The sequence below is a fragment of the Pygocentrus nattereri genome, chromosome 15 (assembly GCF_015220715.1).
Source record: "Pygocentrus nattereri isolate fPygNat1 chromosome 15, fPygNat1.pri, whole genome shotgun sequence".
Taxonomy (NCBI): domain Eukaryota; kingdom Metazoa; phylum Chordata; class Actinopteri; order Characiformes; family Serrasalmidae; genus Pygocentrus; species Pygocentrus nattereri.
Window position 1 is genome coordinate 1,531,751 of NC_051225.1, and position 19,681 is coordinate 1,551,431.

Sequence of the window (19,681 nt, forward strand, 5' to 3'; positions counted from 1 at the left end):
TTGATTGATTGATTGATTGATCAAACTTTATTCTATGTTACTGTTTGGCGACCTGTGACTGCTACACACAGAAAAGGCAACTGTATACAAAATATACAGCTTACAAATGTATAAGTTCATCAGACTGAAATGATCAGTGTGCATGTTTGGCCTTTTATCATTCATATAATGTTTATTAACATCATAGAAATAAGCAGCAGTCTGCAGTTCCCGCTGACGCCGTCTGACGTCCTATAGCCGCTTTAATGCAGGTGAGTTGATTTAGTCCTCACAGAGGAATTTAGTGAAAATGAAAACAACAGTTTAAATTGTTGAAGCTGGGCTTCATTATCAGATATGATATTAAAGGGCTAATAAAGCAGAATCTGGACATAACGCAGCACAGTGGCACTCTTTATAACGTCATATCATCTGAGTGGGAATAAGTGATAAATAAAGATAATGCGGATTGTTTCTGGTTCTGTTGGAGTTAGATGAGGTTAATAGTGGTCAGCAGAGCGAGCAGCAGCAGCGTCACCAGGCTGAGCTGGACGGACGAGGCGTGGTTCGGGTATGGGGTCGGCTCTGGAGCCAGCTCCAGGGCGCAGTCGGTGTACGGGTCGATGCAGCCGGCGTACGCCATGGCGTGGGCGATGTAGCTCTGCTCCTGCACTCCGTGGAACAGGTGGGACATCGGACCCTTCGCGAAAATAGCCACGTCCTCAGAGCCGTGGGTCTCGGACGAGAGAGGAACAGCAGACTGCTGCTTATAATCAGTCGCACCTGAGAGAGAGAGAGAGAGAGAGAGAGAGAGAGAGAGGGGGTGAGAGCAGGAGAGGGAGAGAGAAAGAGGGAGAGAAAAATGAAAATCAGTACAAACTACAGATTTTTCTAATATACTATATTCTTAATATCACAGACTCCCTGAATTAATAATGACGTCTACATTGAAAATTAGGGTCCTTCCTTCCTTCCTTCCTTCTTTCATTCCTCCCTTCCTTCCTTCCTTCCTTCTTTCATTCCTCCCTTCCTTCCTTCCTTCCTCCCTTCCTTCCTTCCTTCCTTCTTTCATTCCTTCCTTCCTTCCTCCCTTCCTTCCTTCCTTCTTTCATTCCTCCCTTCCTTCCTTCCTTCCTTCCTTCATTCCTCCCTTCCTTCCTTCCTTCCTTCCTTCCTTCCTTCCTTCTTTCATTCCTCCCTTCCTTCCTTCTTTCTTTCCTTCCGTCCTTTTCTTTCCTTCTTTCATTCCTCCCTTCCTTCTTTCCTTCTTTCCTTCTTTCTTTCCTTCCTTCCTTCTTTTCTTCCGCCCTTCTTTCTTTCCTTCCTCCTTCCTTCCTTCTTTCTTTCCTTCCTTCTTTCTTTCTTTGCTTGCTTCCTTCTTTTTTCCTTCATTTTCTTTCCTTTCTTCCTTTCTTTTCCTTCCTTTCTTCCTTTCTTTTCCTTCCTTTCTTCCTTTCTTTTCCTTCCTTCCTTTTCTTTCCTTCTTTCCTTCCTTCCTTCCTTCCTTCCTTCCTTCATTTCATTTTCTTTCCTTCCTTCCTTCCTTCCTTCCTTCCTTCCTTCCTTTTCCTTCCTTCCTTCTTTCTTTCTTTCCTTCCTTCCTTCTTTCTTTCCTTCATTTTCTTTCCTTCCTTTTCCTTCCTTCCTTCATTTTCCTTCCTTCCTTCCTTTCTTTTAGCTGAGTGTGAAATGAATCATTTTAATAAGTGCTCATTCTCTTGTCTACCAGCTGCAGGACTAAATCTATATTATTACATCAAGTGGCATCGTATCAAAAAGCTCTGCTTTCAGTCTGAGAGTTACAGAAGCTGAAAAGGCTTCCACTCTTATCTGCATTAACACTGATCACCACAAGGTGGCAGAACCCTCATGTCATTCATCGCAGAGAGAGGCTCACAACCAAAAAGGGTTCTCCTGTTGTTACCATGTCAAGCTTGTTTCAATAGAATGCTGCAAAGAACCCTTTAGTCATGCAGAGGGTTCTAAGTGTGTTCATAGTTCTGTATAGAACCATTTTCTTTACTAAAGAACCCTTGAAGAACCATCTTCTTTAGGTGTGTATGCAATGGGAGAACCATTTTTTGAACTCTACACCTTTCCATCAATCTGAAGAACCCTTGTCATGTTGCAAAGAAGCTTTTATGCATAGTGCATTCTTTAAAAAAGGTGGTTCTTTAAGGGTTCTTCAAGGGTTCTTAAAGAACCGTTTCGTGCTGCACTTGATTCACATTATTAGATTTTCTCGTTTAACACTCAGGACGTCTCACTGATGGAGCTTCTGTAGGTTAGAACCTGCTGAGAACGTACCTGTGATGGTAGAGTTAATGTCCGGCCGTGTTCCGTTGACGATGGAGAATCCCGGTCCGTTCCCATAGAGAGCCGTGGTGAAGTGTTTGTCGTCGGTGCCGATTTTAGTGGACAGTCCTGCAGGACAAATAGGTAAAACACTAAACCGGTTCAGATGATGTGGGACAACTTATACAGCCAAAAGCCAAACATGAAAATAGTGGTTAATAATAATTTATCCACATGAATGTGTAGCCCACCTAAGACGGGGTTGCCCCTCGGAGAGCTGGACCCAAAGGAAAAGACGTGAGAGTGGTCAGCAGTGACCACAGACATGGTGTCCAGTTCACTGGTCAGTTCGCCCGCCCTCGTGATGGCCCTGTCGAACTCCACCGCCTCGTACAGAGCCCGTTTGGCTTCACTGGCATGATGACCATGGTCAATTCTACCTCTTACAGTGAGGCAAACACACACAGACGCACCAGTTACAAATATTATGACATCATTACATACACAGTATTATATTATTATATAATATACATTATATACACACTGTTAATGTACACTGTAATATACAAACGTGAGATATTACACTTCATTCATCATCACTAGAGATTATTTAAAAATGACCAAGAAAGCTGGAAAACACCAAGAGCCAATACAATTAATGTACATGTACATATTATAGTTCCAATAAAATTAATGTTCAAAAATAATGTTCTAACAAAATTGACATCAAGAATGTAGTTCTAATAAAATCAGTATCAAACATAGCATTTTAATGAAATTAATATCCAGGATAAAATACTAAAACATTTGATGTCAATGGGGAGGTTATAATACAATTGGTAGCTACAATGAATTTCTGAGAAAATGAATATCTAGAATGAAATTTGAATAAAGTTTATATCCACAATTTCTGAGAAAAAGAATATCTAGAATGAAATTTTAATAAAGTTTATATCCACAATTTCTGAGAAAATGAATATCTAGAATGAAATTTTAATAAAGTTTATATCCACAATTTCTGAGAAAAAGAATATCTAGAATGAAATTTGAATAAAGTTTATATCCACAATTTCTGAGAAAAAGAATATCTAAAATGAAATTTGAATAAAGTTTATATCCACAATTTCTGAGAAAAAGAATATCTAGAATGAAATTTTAATAAAGTTTATATCCACAATTTCTGAGAAAAAGAATATCTAAAATGAAATTTGAATAAAGTTTATATCCACAATTTCTGAGAAAAAGAATATCTAGAATGAAATTTGAATAAAGTTTATATCCACAATTTCTGAGAAAAAGAATATCTAAAATGAAATTTGAATAAAGTTTATATCCACAATTTCTGAGAAAAAGAATATCTAGAATGAAATTTGAATAAAGTTTATATCCACAATTTCTGAGAAAAAGAATATCTAGAATGAAATTTTAATAAAGTTTATATCCACAATTTCTGAGAAAAAGAATATCTAGAATGAAATTTTAATAAAGTTTATATCCACAATTTCTGAGAAAATGAATATCTAGAATGACTCAAGAATGATTGAGTATTGAGGTGATAAACTAAAGGAAATTTATCTAAATTGTTAAATGCTCTTTTTTTTATTATTGATAACTTCATGCATACATATTGATATTGTAGTTTGCCAGTATTATTATTATTTGAAATTATATATATATATATATATATATATATATATATATATATGTATATATATATAAAGGTATTCATATTAATAAAGTTATTCTAAGCCTTTGAACAGTAAATATCACTGATAAGTGTTTACACGTATCATCTTCAAACAGGTAGAACTCTTTGGGGTTTTGCTGAGGATCTTTACTAATTTAAAGCATAATGTTATAATAATACCAACTTCCAGACTTTAACAATCTAGACAGATAACTTGGCAAATATAAATAGAAAATTACAGCATGTTTATGATCACTGTACATTATTTATCATCAGCTACTTGTTATTACCCCCTTTGGTGTTTAGTTTATAATATGATTATAAATATCTAGCATGTATATGTTTATTATTGCACATAAATAATTAAAAATATTATTATTAATGAAGTAATAATAACTTTTAAAGAGAAGAGTAAATATCATAGTGTTTTACACTTATCTTCTACAAACAGGTAGAACCCTTTTGGGTTTTTGCTGAGGATCTTAATGGCCTTCTCCACCATCTCCGTTAGGGAGGGGTCAGTTTCCGAGTTCCGGTCCAGCTCATACCGCGTGTCCCCTGGCTCGAACAGACCTGAAAGGATAAACCAATGAATGAATGAATAAATGAATGGATGAATTCCAGTTTGTATAAAGTGGGTAGTTCCTGTCCTGAAATCTGATTGGCTGAGCAGTCGAAGCCATCTTAAAATACTCAATATATCCACACTGACCGCCTCACAACTGTACTCTGCATTTCTGCGCCACGTCACAAAAAATCGTTGTGCTGTTAATGGAATAATCTCTGATGAAGTGAAAACCCGGTTCTGCTTAAACTGAGCAGCTGACAACTTATTTTCTTATCTAGAACTGGCTGGTCAGCTGGTAGGCTGGTAGCTTTGAAGTACTTAACACATTACTCACTGGAAAAACTCCAAAATAAAAGTCTAAATATGTCACTTTGAATGTCTTACACACTTCAAATACCTGTGTTTCAGTCCAACATCACTTCAAATCCAGGCTGAATCCCAAACGGCGCCCTGCTCCCTAAATAGTGCGCTAGGGAAGTTTAGAAATTCCAGCTTCTACAGCCAAACAGTGCATCATTTATCGAGCGTGGATGTCCAAAATGACTATTTCTTAGCTGTGTTTTACGCTGTTGGGCTGCAGGATCCAGTATTTAAACCCCTACGTGGTGCAATATGTAGGGAGCAGGGAGCCGTTTGACATTCAGCCCCAGTGTGAGAACAGGGGTGCTGCTGGATTGATACTTAATAAGACTAATGGTAATAATTTGGTGACCAAAAAGTGCTTATAAAACTAAGGTTTGTGCATTAAACAGTGCTGTGTTGTCATATGTCCACTGTTATTTGACAACAAGTTCACAATATCACCATGAGTACAGGAATGGGCAACTGACCCTTTGCCTCATTAAGAGGTCCATGGTTGCTTGGCAACAATATCGTACTCTAAAGGAACTCCTTCTTGTTGTTGTTGATTATTAATAATAACAAATTATTTACTGACAAATTTTGTTATTTGTCATATTTTATGTTGGCTGCTGCTTTATAAAAGCAACAAGCCGCTTGAGGCCGTGCATTACAGTGATGTTCTAAGGCTGAACGCTCAGTGTGACTGGAAAAAACAGTATTACCCATTAAATAGTCCGTGTCAATATCATTTACAGCGTCCAGCTGAGCTTTGTTCCACACATATTTGGCATTCTAGGAAAACAAAGGTTTACACATGTTACTGGCCTTTTAAAGGAAAGATAAAGATTCCCCATCAGACTGGGGTCAATAAGACAAAGGCTCTGGTCAGATAATTCAATCATACAACTGATAAAAATGTATACAAATATTCAGATCAGTCCGGTTAAGCTACAGAAGAGACTAAAGGCTAGAACAGAGAACATCACGGTGTTTGTGGGTTCCTCAGATACACCAGTGTAGATAAACACAGAAAAAGAGTTAAATGCAGAACTCACGCTTCTGTTTTCGAGCCACTTGTCAATGAGGTTCGTCTTGTCCAGTCGCTCTCCAGTCTTGGAAGGGTACTCAGGGTCAGGGGTGCCTTGAGGGAGCATATACTGCCTCCCCCCACCTAGAATAACCTGAAACATCAGCACAGACAGGATTTATACTTTCAGAAATAACAGAGAGAATACAGATCTCCAATTGTTATTATTAGTTTAGTAAGTGTTTATGTTTATCCTGACGATCTTCTCATCAAATTCTCTGTGTCTGTGTGTTTGTGATGATCCAGCACAGAAATCCAGTTCAAACGCTTCCTGAATCCGTAGAGCCATCCTTTCCGTTCCATCTCATCACGAGATCATACGACACTCACATCCGGAGTTATGAGCCTGTGAAGAGGGGCTGAGATACACGTCATCTGCCTCTCACCGTGTGGAGCTGCTGGATTCGTGCGTCCGTCTACGTTCTGTGTGAAACTGAGGTGAGAGTCCGAGTCGAGTCTCTGAGATTCAAGTCCGGGTTGAGTCTTGAGTCTCTGACGTGAAAGTCCGAGGCAAGTCTCTAAGGGGAGAGTCTGAGTCAAGTCTCATGTTTCTGAGGTGAGAGTCTGAGTTGAGTCTCGAGTCTCTGAGGTTAGTGTCCCAGTCGCATCTTGTGTCTCTGAGGTTCAATTCCGGAGTTATGAGCCTGTGGAGAGGGGCTGAGATACACGTCATCTGCCTCTCACCGTGTGGAGCTGCTGGATTCGTGTGTCCGTCTACATTCTGTGTGAAACTGACCGACGGACCCTCAGGAGATCACTAAGGACTGACCGTCATGCCGGACACCCTTCATTCGTCATTCAGTCCACATCGGAGACTCGTGTGAAACGGCGTCAGAGAGTTTCCAGCTGCTGAAGCTGCTGTAGCGGGTTTGGAAAGTAGTGATGGAGATAACGGAGCGTTTAGATATGAAACAGATGAGGATCCTGTCATATGAAGAGCCTCTAGAGGACGGTTTATGTGATCTGATCATTGAAAGAGCTTGTCATTGTAAGGTGTAAACACGACCTGCTGTCAACTTCTCCAACCTTTCTGCTCATAAAGAGTGATGATGATCCTCCATGACCATTTTTTTCAGTCAACATTAAACAACACACAGCTCTCCTGTCAGGTACTGCATTGCATAACCTGTGTGAGAGTGACTCGCATGGCCTTAGCAGCTTTAACCAGTGAGCATCTTTTTCTTCTACAGCATGTTTTCCTGACTGTTGTCACATGATCTAAACACGGCATCGCCAAAGTGTGGACCCACGGCCCAGGAAGAAAACATGTCTTACAGAAGCCTAACAAAGGAATGTATGTCTCGTCTCAATTGATCTACTTTGTGGAAGCAACTTAAAGACAATGACGAGTCACTTTTATTTATCGCATTTTGTTTTTTCGGTTGTAAACATTGCTCATTGCTCCTTTAACTTCCATTGCTGCTGATCAGTATACTAGCATTTAAAACATATCGTCGGAACAAAACCTCGTATCTCCATTTGTGACTTTTTCAGTTTTTGACATAATTTGAAAATACCCGTTGCCTTTTATATTGTGTGTAAATTTCATGATGAATGGACCAAAAGAAACGACCCAAAATGACTTGGAAAGACGTCTGGTTCCATTGACTTCCACTAAAAGTAAAGTAGGTTTTTTCTTCTCCTGTAAAGTTACCATTCTGGAGATACGAGGTTTTCTTCCGACAGCAGCGATATGTTGGTTTTGCTGGAGCTGGTTTTCAGTCCATGTTTATAGATAACAGTCATCCAGAGGTAGAAACCACATAATCAAGAGTAATAGAGATACTGAACACCTCCACGCAGTGTGAGGTGAGTTTGTGATGTAGCATAGCCAGTTGGTCACTAGCAAAACCAGCATAAGCCGTGTTTCGGACGCTGGTCTGCTGGTCAACCAGCTTGAGCATAACCGTGACCAGCTAAACCAGCACCTTAAACCAGCATAGAGCAGCATGGAATTCATGCAGGGTAGGCATGCAGTGGGTTCTATTCATAGTAACTGTGGACTAAATCTGAGGAATTTCAGACAGCAAACAAACGAGTCTCACATTGATGTCGGTGTTGTGGACGAGTTGGTAGGAGATGTCTGTGCAGCCTGCAGCCGCCGCACTAGACGACAGTTTAGCATCACTGTACCAGTCTCGCTCACTGATGTGGGCGTAGTTTCCTGCAGGTGAGGCATGCTGGACTCTCGTGGTGGTCACAATGCCAACAGACTTCCCTGGAAAAAGTGGAGGGAGAAGTTTCAGGAAGCAGATTCAGGATGTGGGTCTGTTTTATTGGCTTCCTCATCTCACTGTCTGAAGGGAATAAAAATCCGAACCTCATTCAGCTGTGATGATATCCGTGATGTTGGAACAAAGCCTGATATCTCCATTTTTAATGGTTTGTACTGTTTTTGTTTACAGGTTTTCAAAATGCCTGCTAATATTTCATAGTCAAGCTCCTAAATTACGTGGAATTAAATCTTGTTCCATTCATTTCAATTCAAAGTTAAGTTTTATTCTTTCTGTAAATTTATTATACAGGACATATAAGATTTCATTCAGACACCAACAGTATATGGATTATTCTACCAAACTGGTTCAAAGCCGGAATTGGAAGCATATTTTGGATGTTTATCTGATTTGGACTTTAGACTAAAGTTTTGCTTTGATTGACCCTATACCTTAATTACAATTTATTTTTAAATAGAACTTAAAACGCAGCCAGTCAATGACCAGCAGGCACGACTTCGACCAGCTGTTCACACAGAAAATCACCATATTTTACACTAAAACACTAAAAAGAGCTGAACTGCAGAAAATATGGAGATTCTTAATGTTCCTCACTGACTTTCAGACTTTGGGACTCATTTACTTCAGAACACTGGGATCTAACTGCTCACCATGTGGCCATGAGGGACAGGGATGCACTTTGTGCTTTAAATTGCAGGGGTGTGGCTAAATAAGGCCCCACCCACTGACTTAAAATGTGTTTCAGTAATGACATTTTTAAAAAATTGACCATATAATGAATCTACATTGTCAACTTCAATGTAAAAGAAATCAAAAAGATATTAAAGTATTATTTTTATAAATATCTATGTAAATAGCTAAGATCTGAATACCTTGAGTGCCGTTTGACCCAATTCAGAAAAACAGCTCACACTGGAGCATTCAAAATTTTTAACGCAACTGATTGAATGTTTATTTTTTATTGTTTTTACGTATTTTGAATTTGCTTCAGACTAATTTATCCAGGTTCCCACCTTACTCCAAGTGTAGTTGATCAGCAAAGACATGTTTGGTGTCTGAATGCTGCTTCTTTAGTTTTAGTACTGGAGCTAATAAACTTGAAAATGTAGAACTTCAATCATTATGTCATACAAATTAATCTGTGAAATATTAGTCTTTATTAATGTGTGGAAAAATAAAAATAAAATAGCCCTTTTTTATGAGTAGTTTGAACACAAGGTGGCAGCAAATACCCTAAACCCTGTTTTAGGCTGAGTTTACTTTACAGCTATGTTGTCAGCGGACAGATGGTGGCGCTGTACCTGCGGCTTTGGCCCGGTGCAGGACTGAATAGACTTCGTGGCCCTTCTGTGAGCTGCACTGGGAGCGCCGGGCCCCCGCACTGAGGCCCAAAGTGCCGTAGTTCGCCTTCACACCGCACAGATATGCCGTCGCTGTGGCAGCACTGTCCGGCATCTGCTGGTCCACATTGTAGGTCTGCACAGCAAAGGGGACAAAATAGAAGAAACATCAGGTAAACAAGGAACTCCTGAGACTCTAAAGATCTGTATGGGGAACCATACAGCTCCTCATTCTCTTAACTACAGAACCTACATATTAGTTTCATAGAAGAAACTGAATAATTAACAAAAGGTACTGAATATTTCACAGTAAGTACTGAATAATTCACCAAAGGTACTGAATAATTCACAAAAGGTACTGAATATTTTACAGTAAGTACTGAATAATTCACAAAATGTACTGAATAATTCACAGTAAGTACTGAATATTTCACCAAAGGTACTGAATAATTCACAAAGGGTACTGAATATTTCACAGTAAGTACTGAATATTTCACAGTAAGTACTGAATATTTCACCAAAGGTACTGAATAATTCACAAAAGGTACTGAATAATTCACAGTAAGTACTGAATAATTCACAGTAGATAATGAATCATTTACATTAGATACTGAATAATTCATAGTATTATTGTCTGTATTGTAAATAATTCCATTAGTTATTATTGTGCATTTTTAAAAATAACCCTGAATTATACCAAAATAACCAATCAAATTATGGAAGTTTAATTTCATGGTTAATTAATTAATTGATTAATTGATTTAATAATTTCTTGAAAATTCATATTTAATTTTTGTGAGAACCGAGTTTGACGTCCCTAAGCTAGCTGTCCTCAAGCTTCTGATGGACAGTGTAAAGCACCTTGGATAAAGCCAGATGTGGGAATGTGTCCATGGTCAGCATGTTCTCCTCCCCAGTTTTTCCAGCCAACTGACCCTTGAGAATCCGTGCGGCTGTCACAGTGCTGATGCCCATTCCTACGGAACAGAGTTACTCAACTGTCAGGAATGTAGATAATGTCGTTTATTGTGTATAATAGAGCGGGCGGTGCAGAGAAAACATCATTAAAAGATTTTACGACTGTAAAGTTAATGGACTCTAATCATTTAAATTAACCATGACCAGCACATTTTTTCTAACATGGACCAAAGAACATAAACCAGCATAAGTTATTCGTTTTTTCAGCATCAGGAAAAATAAACAGAAACCAACAGAAGCCGCAACTAAACATAGTGTGTCACTCTTTCAGCTCCTCAGAGAACCTGCAGACACGCCTCCAAAGTTCAGTCCGAGAAGCTGGTTGATGATTTTCTGAAGTAATCAAACCCATTCAGTGGTGCTGAGGTCTGGACTCTGGGGCGGTCAGCCCATCGTTCAGCTTCTTTGTTTGATGTGTCCGTCTCCTTTTCTCAGTGAGGTTCTTCTTGATCAGCTACACGTCCTTTCAGACCCACAGCGCTGCGTGGTCTTCTCACAGTGGAAGGATGGACAGAAACACCTCTTCCAGGTGGTTGTCAGGAGCCACATTTTCTTTGTAGCTTTTAATCAGTTTTTGAGATCCGGCTTTGGAAGTTGTTTTTCACATTGATTTTTTCCTTCATTATGCAAGTAGATGATCTTACATCTAATCTCCTCACAAATACCTCTTACAATATGAATGACTTGTACTTAGTGACCGTTTTGTCTGGAAATTAGATAAATGAAGGGGGGGGTCTCTGACTTTTGCACAGTAGCCTACAGTACACTTACACTCAAGCACATGCACACTGCACATGCTACATCACCAAGTCTGAAGTTTGTCCTGTTTATCTAATCTAGTGTGTAAAACTGATAACAGAAGTGTGTTTAGATTTAAGTATAAAAATTATAAAGTTAATCTGTTCAGAAAAGCTGAATCAATAACAGAGTTTAGAAAGATGGATCATAAGTCATTCTCATTTACTTGACCAGACAGAAAGCCAGCTTGACTGCTCTGCTTGACCGGTTCAGGTCTTATCTTTACAGGTGTTCTCAGTTGGTTTTTTATCTGCGCTGAGAAATTCTGTTGTGCTCCAGTACATTAGGGTGTTCCTCAGGGCTCTGTTCTTGGGCCAATTCTTTTTTGTCCTAATTTGCTGCCACTTGGTGATATTATCCAGAAAATGTGGTTTGAGTTTTAATTTCTGTGCAGATGATTTATGTTGCCATTCAATCTGTCGTCATTCTCCAGCTATTCTTACATCTTGCCTTAATGAAGTGAAGTCACAAATGCAGCATCATTTTCAGAAATTAACTGCTTCTGAGTCTGAGGTTCTTTTATTCTTTTTTCTAATAAAAAAGTAAACATCAGCCTTTCCTTTGCTCTACACTTGCAAGGAATCTTGTTGTCCTATCTGATAATCACTGGAACCTCAAAAACCTCAAGAATGTATAGAATACATTAGTTTTTTTATTTATGTAAGTCAATGTTCTTTTCTTATTTATTGCAATTTTGCTGTTGCAGTTTTGGCATATTTTGAAAATAAAATGAAATGTAAAAATGAAATATAAACAGCCCACAGATCCGCTGAGATTTTTTAATACGGCACTTAAAAGACAGATTACAGGCTTTACTCAAGCTTACGCACCGTCTCCCAGGAAGAGTATGAGGTTTTTAGCGCGCTGGACGTTTGGTTTCAGGGACAGAGCCGCAATCAGTGCCTCTTTTCCTTTCACGTTCCAAAACAGTGGATCCTCTTCTTCCACTAAACACCAGAACACAACAAAGTTTTATTCATAAACTCTCTTTATTAGCATAATTAATACCATTTAATGAACACATTAACCCTGTAAACTCTAAAGGTCTGTGTGTGCACTTTAATTCTTCAATTCTTCAATTTTTCAGAAATACAGAATTTAAACATTAGTTTCATAGTAGATACTGAATAATTCATAGTAGATACTGAATAATTCATAGTAGATACTGAGTAATTCATAGTAGATACTGAATAATTAATAGCAGATGCTGAATAATTCATAGTAGATAATGAATAATTCATAGTACATGCTAAATAATTCATAGTCGCTACTGAATAATTCATAGTAGATACTGAATGATTCAGTTTAACATTATTATCCATTATTATTTAACCATTTAGTAATTCTTTTACTTATTATTCAGGACTATAAATTATTCAGTATCCATTTTAATCAACAAATGATCATTTAAATATGTTTTAAAAAGACTTACCCGGGCCATCAGAGGAGCAGCTGTGAATGAAAACATTAATGAAAATTAAAACTAATAGTCCTGTTCTGAAGGAGGTTTGTGCAGCCATGGTGTGAACACCTGTGCACAGGTAACACACCTGTTTATAGCCACGCTTCAGATCAAAGGTCATTAGAGATTCCCTCACTGAGGACACGCTGCCTTTTCACCACGTTTATCACCTACAAATGACATAATCACTCGTTAATCACACACTGCTGCTGATGTGCGGTCACCAGGACGGTGTGAGCTGGTTCACCGCACATGCACACAGTCCTGGCGACCGCGCATCCGCAGCTTAGGTAATGAATCCATTCGTTTAGAAGCCAGGAATAATGTTTAGATACCAAACAGCCATTTCATTAGAACTGTCTATAGTCCAGGTCTATGTCCTGACGTAGTGGTGGTGTGTGAGTGTGTGTTGTGCTGGTCTGAGTGGATCAGGCACAGCAGTATTGCTGGAGTTTTTAAACACTGTGTCCACTCACTGTCCACTCTATTAGACACTCCTACCTCGTCTGTCCACCTTGTAGATGTAAAGTCAGAGACGACAGCTCATCTGCTGCTGCACAGTTTGTGTTGGTCATCCTCTAGTCCTTCATCAGTGGTCACAGGACGCTGCTCACAGGACGCTGTTGGCTGGATATTTTTGGTTGGTGGACTATTCTCAGTCCAGCAGCGACACTGAGGTGTTTAAAAACTCCAGCAGCACTGCTGTCTGATCCACTCAGACCAGCACAACACACACTAACACACCACCACCACGTCAGTGTTACTGCAGTGCTGAGAATGATCCACCACCCAAACAGTACCTGCTCTGTGAGGGTCCATGGGGGTCCTGACTATACAGTAAGTGGAGCTGATAAAGTGGACAGTGAGTCTAGAAACGAGGAGGTGGGCTGGTCAGTGTGTAGCACCTTTTAAAAGTATGTTTACAGAGAGAACTGGCGTTATAAACGACTAAATACACATAAAAACATATATTTGTGAAATGAACGCGTGTATCATGTGTGCAGACGTGTCCACACTCAAACTATAACTTTCCAATCATAACTCATTAAAACAAGTGACCCTTTCACTGGTTTACTGAGGGCTTCATGTGCAGACTTAAAGAGCAGGAGGGGTTGAGAGGATGAGTTAATATTCAGTGTAAAATTCTCTGTGTTCATGATGTTCCACCTAGAAACAAAACCATCAGTCACCTGACAATCATATAATATATACAGTGGTGTGAAAAAGTGTTTGCCCCCTTCCTCATTTCCTGTTTTTTTGCATGTTTGTCACACTGAAGTGTTTCGGAACATCAAACCAATTTAAACAATAGTCAAGGACAACACAAGTAAACACAAAATGCAATTTGTAAATGAAGGTGTTTATTATTAAAGGAGAAAAAAAATCCAAACCATCATGGCCCTGTGTGAAAAAGTGATTGCCCCCCCTCGTTAAAACTATACTATAACTGTGGTTTTTAACACCTGAGTTCAATTTCTCCAGCCACACCCAGGCCTGATTATTGCCACACCTGTTCTCAATCAAGACATCACTTAAATAGGAGCTGCCTGACACAGTAAAGTCCACCAAAAGATCCTTAAAAGCTACACATCATGCCGAGATCCAAAGAACTTCAGGAACAATTGAGAAAAAAAGTAATTGAGATCTATCAGTCTGGAAAGGGTTATAAAGCTATTTCCAAAGCTTTGGGAATCCAGCAAACCACAGTGAGAGCCATTATCCACAAATGGTGAAGACATGGAACAGTGGTGAACCTTCCCAGGAGTGGCCGGCCGCCCAAAATTACCCCAAGAGCGCAGCGACGACTCATCCATGAGGTCACAAAAGACCCCGTAACGTCCAAACAACTGCAGGCCTCACTTGCCTCAGTTAAGGTCAGCGTTCATGCCTCCACCATCAGAAAAAGACTGGGCAAAAATGGCCTGCATGGCAGAGTTCCAAGAAGAAAACCACTGCTGAGCAAAAAGAACATTAAAGCTCGTCTCAATTTTTCCAAAACACATCTTGATGATCCCCAACACTTTTGGGAAAACATTCTGTGAACCGATGAGACAAAAGTGGAACTCTTTGGAAGGTGTGTGTCCCATTACATCTGGCGTAAAAGGAACACTGCATTTCAGAAAAAGAACATTATACCAACAGTAAAATATGGTGGTGGTAGTGTGATGGTCTGGGGCTGTTTTGCTGCGTCAGGACCTGGAAGACTTGCTGTGATAAATGGAACTATGAATTCTGCTGTCTACCAAAAGATCCTGAAGGAGAATGTCCGACCATCTGTTCGTGAACTCAAGCTCAAACGAACTTGGGTTCTGCAGCAGGACAATGATCCTAAACACACCAGCAAGTCCACCACTGAATGGCTGAAGAAAAACAAAATGAAGACTTTGGAGTGGCCTAGCCAAAGTCCTGACCTGAATCCTATTGAGATGTTGTGGTATGACCTTAAAAAGGCCGTTCATGCTCGAAAACCCTCTAATGTAACTGAATTAGAACAATTCTGCAAAGATGAGTGGCCAAAATTCCTCCAGAACGCTGTAAAAGACTCATTGCAAGTTATCGCAAACGCTTGGTTGCAGTTGTTGCTGCTAAGGGTGGCCCAACCAGTTATTAGGTTTAGGGGGCAATCACTTTTTCACACAGGGCCATGATGGTTTGGATTTTTTTTCTCCTTTAATAATAAACACCTTCATTTACAAATTGCATTTTGTGTTTACTTGTGTTGTCCTTGACTATTGTTTAAATTGGTTTGATGTTCCGAAACACTTCAGTGTGACAAACATGCAAAAAAACAGGAAATGAGGAAGGGGGCAAACACTTTTTCACACCACTGTGTATATATATATATATATATATATAATAGAAAATATCCATCACAGCAGCATGGAAAGGGAAATCATCTTAAATCTTCCTTATATATCTAATATGTATCAGTATGAGATTGTGGTAAGAATTGTATAAGATTATACAAATTATTTCTACATGTTTTACTTGTTTGAAGTAATTTTATGTCTTTATTAGTTTATTACCTTATTTATTTATTGCTCAACTGAATTACTTACAATGGGTTGGTGTGACAGATTAAAGTTTTACATGATCAAAAAATGTCTCGACACGGGTTGAGAAATCTTTCAGATCATTTTTTTTGGATTTCCTTACAGAAGAATTTTTGGACATTATACTGTTTTATCACTGCTGTGGGAACAAAACCTCGTATGGTAACTTTACAGAAGAAGGAACTTTACTACTTTAATCTACTTTACTTTTAATGTAAGTCAGACTTTTTGTCCAAGTCATTTTGGGCGTTTCTTTTTTCAAATAACTGAAAAACGAGAAATGCTGTGCATCTATTTGCTGAGTTTAAGAAATTGAAGAAAAAAAAAAAAACCCCACAAAACATGTGATATAAAATGTGCCATTACTTTTGCACAGGCCACATTTTATAGTTTATTTTTCCCCAGTGTGATAAATTCAGTAAATAAACAGTAACGGTGTATTAAAATGTGCAGTAGTGTGTCTCTGTTGATAACCTGTAACTCAGGGAATCAACTACAGGGATCTTGACCAGGGGTGCACAAACTTTTGCACATGAGGTTATATTATAAATGCTGCTTGAGCCTGAGTCCCGTCCACAGGCGTGTAGCCAAGAGGTGGCCAGAGGTGGAGAAAATGGTGCTATATAGAACCACAAACACTCAAAGAACACTTTGCATAATTAAAGGGTTCTTTGCATTGTGAGATGGTTCTTCAGATTGCTGGAGAATGTGGTGTATATGGTTGTAAAAGGTTCATCTATTGTTACAAGCTTGACACTGAAACCACAGCAGAACCGTTTTTGGTGCTTTATAGATCAAAAAAGGTTCTATATAGAACCATCTACAGCACTTTCTCCATCAATCTGAAGCAACTATTTACAATGTAAAGAACTCTTTAATCATGCAAAGGCTTCTTAAGTTCTTCAGATTGATAGAGAATGTGCTGTAGATGGTTCTATATAGAACCTTTTTGAAAATGACTCTATATCGCACCAAAAAGGGTTCTTCTTTGTTACATGTTTGATGTCGTAACGACAGCAGAACCGTTTTTGGTGCTACATGTAACCATATAAAACGCATTCCCCATCAATCGGAAGAAGCATTTCACCAGGCAAAGAACCCTTTTATCATGCAAAAGGTTCTTTGGGTGTTCGTGGCTCTATATAGAACCGTTTTCTTTACTGTATTTATGTTTAAAAAACTACGATTTTGAGTGTGTTTCAAAAATGAGTAACTACGGTTTACGGTAAACATAAATTCTCTTTATGGCTGAGTATATGAGTGTATATTTAATTAAATGTGAATCCAGTGCTGAGTATCAGTTCCTGCTAAGGTTAGCTTGACACTGAGCTAAACAAGTCCAGAACCAGACGGTTCTGAGACAGTTTCTTCCCCCGGACCATCAGGCTGCTGAACCGCCAGTAGTGCTCATCTATAGGCCTGTAACTGCACCTCTGAGTCTTCATCATGATGATCTCCATGGACAAACCAGACCTCATTCACACCAACAGACTCGCTCTGATCTTACTGCACCTTCAATCTAGCAAATCTGTACTCACACATATAGATTGACATCTTGTACATATTCTATCTATATCCTGTACAATCTGGAAGGTTCTATATCGGTGTTCTGTCCCTGAGAACCTGCATCTCATTTATTATCTCCCTCAGACTAACTGCACATACGGAACGTGAACAGCAGCACATTTCATAGTTTTATTCCAGAACTTATTACTGTACAACTGTACATTGGAATAGTGCAGTACTAGTGTATATTGTGTATATGTGTATATACAGAGTCAGTGTATATATATGTTTTTTTTTCTTTCTAGATATTTAGATATTTTTAAATTCTCTGCATCCAAGTTTTTCACTCACTTTCCACCTGTGTAAATGTGATGTGAGAAGAAACGTGATTTGATTTTTTCCTTCTTCACTTTATATAATGTGTTTTTAACTATGATCATTAGCTCCTCATTGTAAAAGACACTATAGAAATCAGACTTTTACCCCCCATTGAAAAAAAGATCTCCACCATCCCCTTTAATTAAAGTGTAAATATGAACTGAAGCCGATGTGCATAAAAAATAAATTGAAAATCACATTTTTTTAATTGAAAAGTATCAGCATAACTACACAAAAAGAAACCGTGTAATAAGAAACAATTTATTCAATATATATTCAAACTCACTAATCTTTACACCTCTGTGTTAAAAATGCATATTAAACTTCTGCAAAGACCAAAACGTTTGTTATAACAATCGTATCAGAAACTTTTGTGAATAAACATGTATGAATTCTTTTCTCTCATAAACCAGCTGTGCATTGAGTCTAAGGTCAAAGTCATTCTCATAAAACTTCCTATAAAACAGATACATCTGTTATAAAACCATCTCGAGTCGACGAGTCAGCAAGAAAAAGTACATACATTTATGTATAATCTCGCATCTTCCAGATTCCAAACTTTATAGGAGTGTGTTTATATTAATGTAACAAGATTTTATTGCAGGTAAATGTTCTCCGCTTCTGCTGATCCACTTATCATGAAATATGAAATGTAAAGAGCAGCTGGTGTTCTCAAAAAAAAAAAAAGCTAAATAAAAAAAAAAAATAGGTGTTGTGCTGACAGCATCAACATATAGAGTCCTATGCAAAAGTTTTAGGCACCTGAGAAAGTTGGAAAGTGTTAATTTGCTCAGAAAAACTAGTCAGAATTAGAATATATGCAAATAACATTAATATAACAGTTAAAAATGTATAAATCAAATATATTTCCTGAAGAAAGCCGTTGCTAGACAGTTCCTAGGTTGCCAAATGGTTACTATGGTATCTTAAGTGGTTGCTAAGGTGTTGACAACTATTGGTTATAATATAATCGGGTGGTTGCTATGGTGTCCCAAGTGGCTGCTAAAGTGTTGCTAAGCATTTGCTGTGGTATCCCTGTTGGTTGCTAGAGGCTACCCCTCATGGTTAATAGGGTGTTGCTTATAAACCTCAGTACACCACTGGGAAATAAACTGGCTGCTCATTTAACTGTAAATGCATAAACGCCGTACGTCCAGTCGAAAAGCTGTTTATAAGCACACAATTCAAAGCTGTGTTGATATCTCGAAAATTGTGCACGAGTTAGTGAACAAACATCTGAACAGTAATATGCCATCAGATAACAATAGTGTGGTGTGTTGCCAAGCAGTGTTCAAAGAATAATAAGCAATTATTTTATGTCTAAATGTGTTTGTTTAACCATTTCCTGCTAGTAGTATTGGTCATTATCATAAACACACAAAAACAGGTGTCGAGGAAAATTAACTTATAGTTGATAAATCTAATATTTCTCCTGTTAAGATTGTTGTAAGCTTCATTTCAAATTATTTGCCTTATTTCTAGAAATGTTTTACTTGTTTTAAGTAAATATATTTAGTAAAATGATCTCACGATATTGGCAGATCATTGCACTTGTTTTAAGAAATGAGCTTGAAACCAGGAAATTATCTGCCAGTATAGTGAGAGAATTTTACTTAAATTTTACTTAAAGTTACTTAAAACAAGTGAAGAGTCTAGAAATAAGGTAGACAAACTGATAATAAGCACACAACCGTCTCAAAATGGGTAAGATTAGATATATCGACTAGATTTAAGATCCTTTTCCAGTGACAGGATGCCGTTATGTGCAGTGCAGTAGCTGCTTTAACCTCCTCAATACTTCTGAATTTAATGTTATGAAATCTGGAACCAAGCTTTGTTCCTCAGACTAGCTCACGAGACATCAACAACTTTTCTGAAAACAGCAAATTCTTTTTCCTTTTTACTGTATTTATGTTTAAAATAAATAAATAAATGTTTCATTTAATTTATTCTAAAGATTTTTACAAGCAAAAA

The 19,681-nt window shown here is 38.2% G+C and overlaps 1 protein-coding gene across 1 annotated transcript; it reads right to left on the reverse strand.

The window, feature by feature from the left end:
- On the reverse strand, nucleotides 1–12,886 carry alpi.2 (alkaline phosphatase, intestinal, tandem duplicate 2). The gene is made up of 11 exons (XM_037545272.1): nucleotides 12,741–12,886; nucleotides 12,139–12,255; nucleotides 10,394–10,509; nucleotides 9,494–9,668; nucleotides 8,004–8,176; nucleotides 5,927–6,052; nucleotides 5,594–5,663; nucleotides 4,400–4,534; nucleotides 2,526–2,717; nucleotides 2,287–2,403; nucleotides 1–762 (listed from the first exon to the last, which is right to left on the reverse strand). Exons 1-11 carry the CDS (start codon nucleotides 12,826–12,828, stop codon nucleotides 470–472), a joined length of 1,602 nt encoding a protein of 533 aa, XP_037401169.1. The 5' UTR covers nucleotides 12,829–12,886; the 3' UTR covers nucleotides 1–469.
- Nucleotides 12,887–19,681: the final 6,795 nt, after the last annotated feature.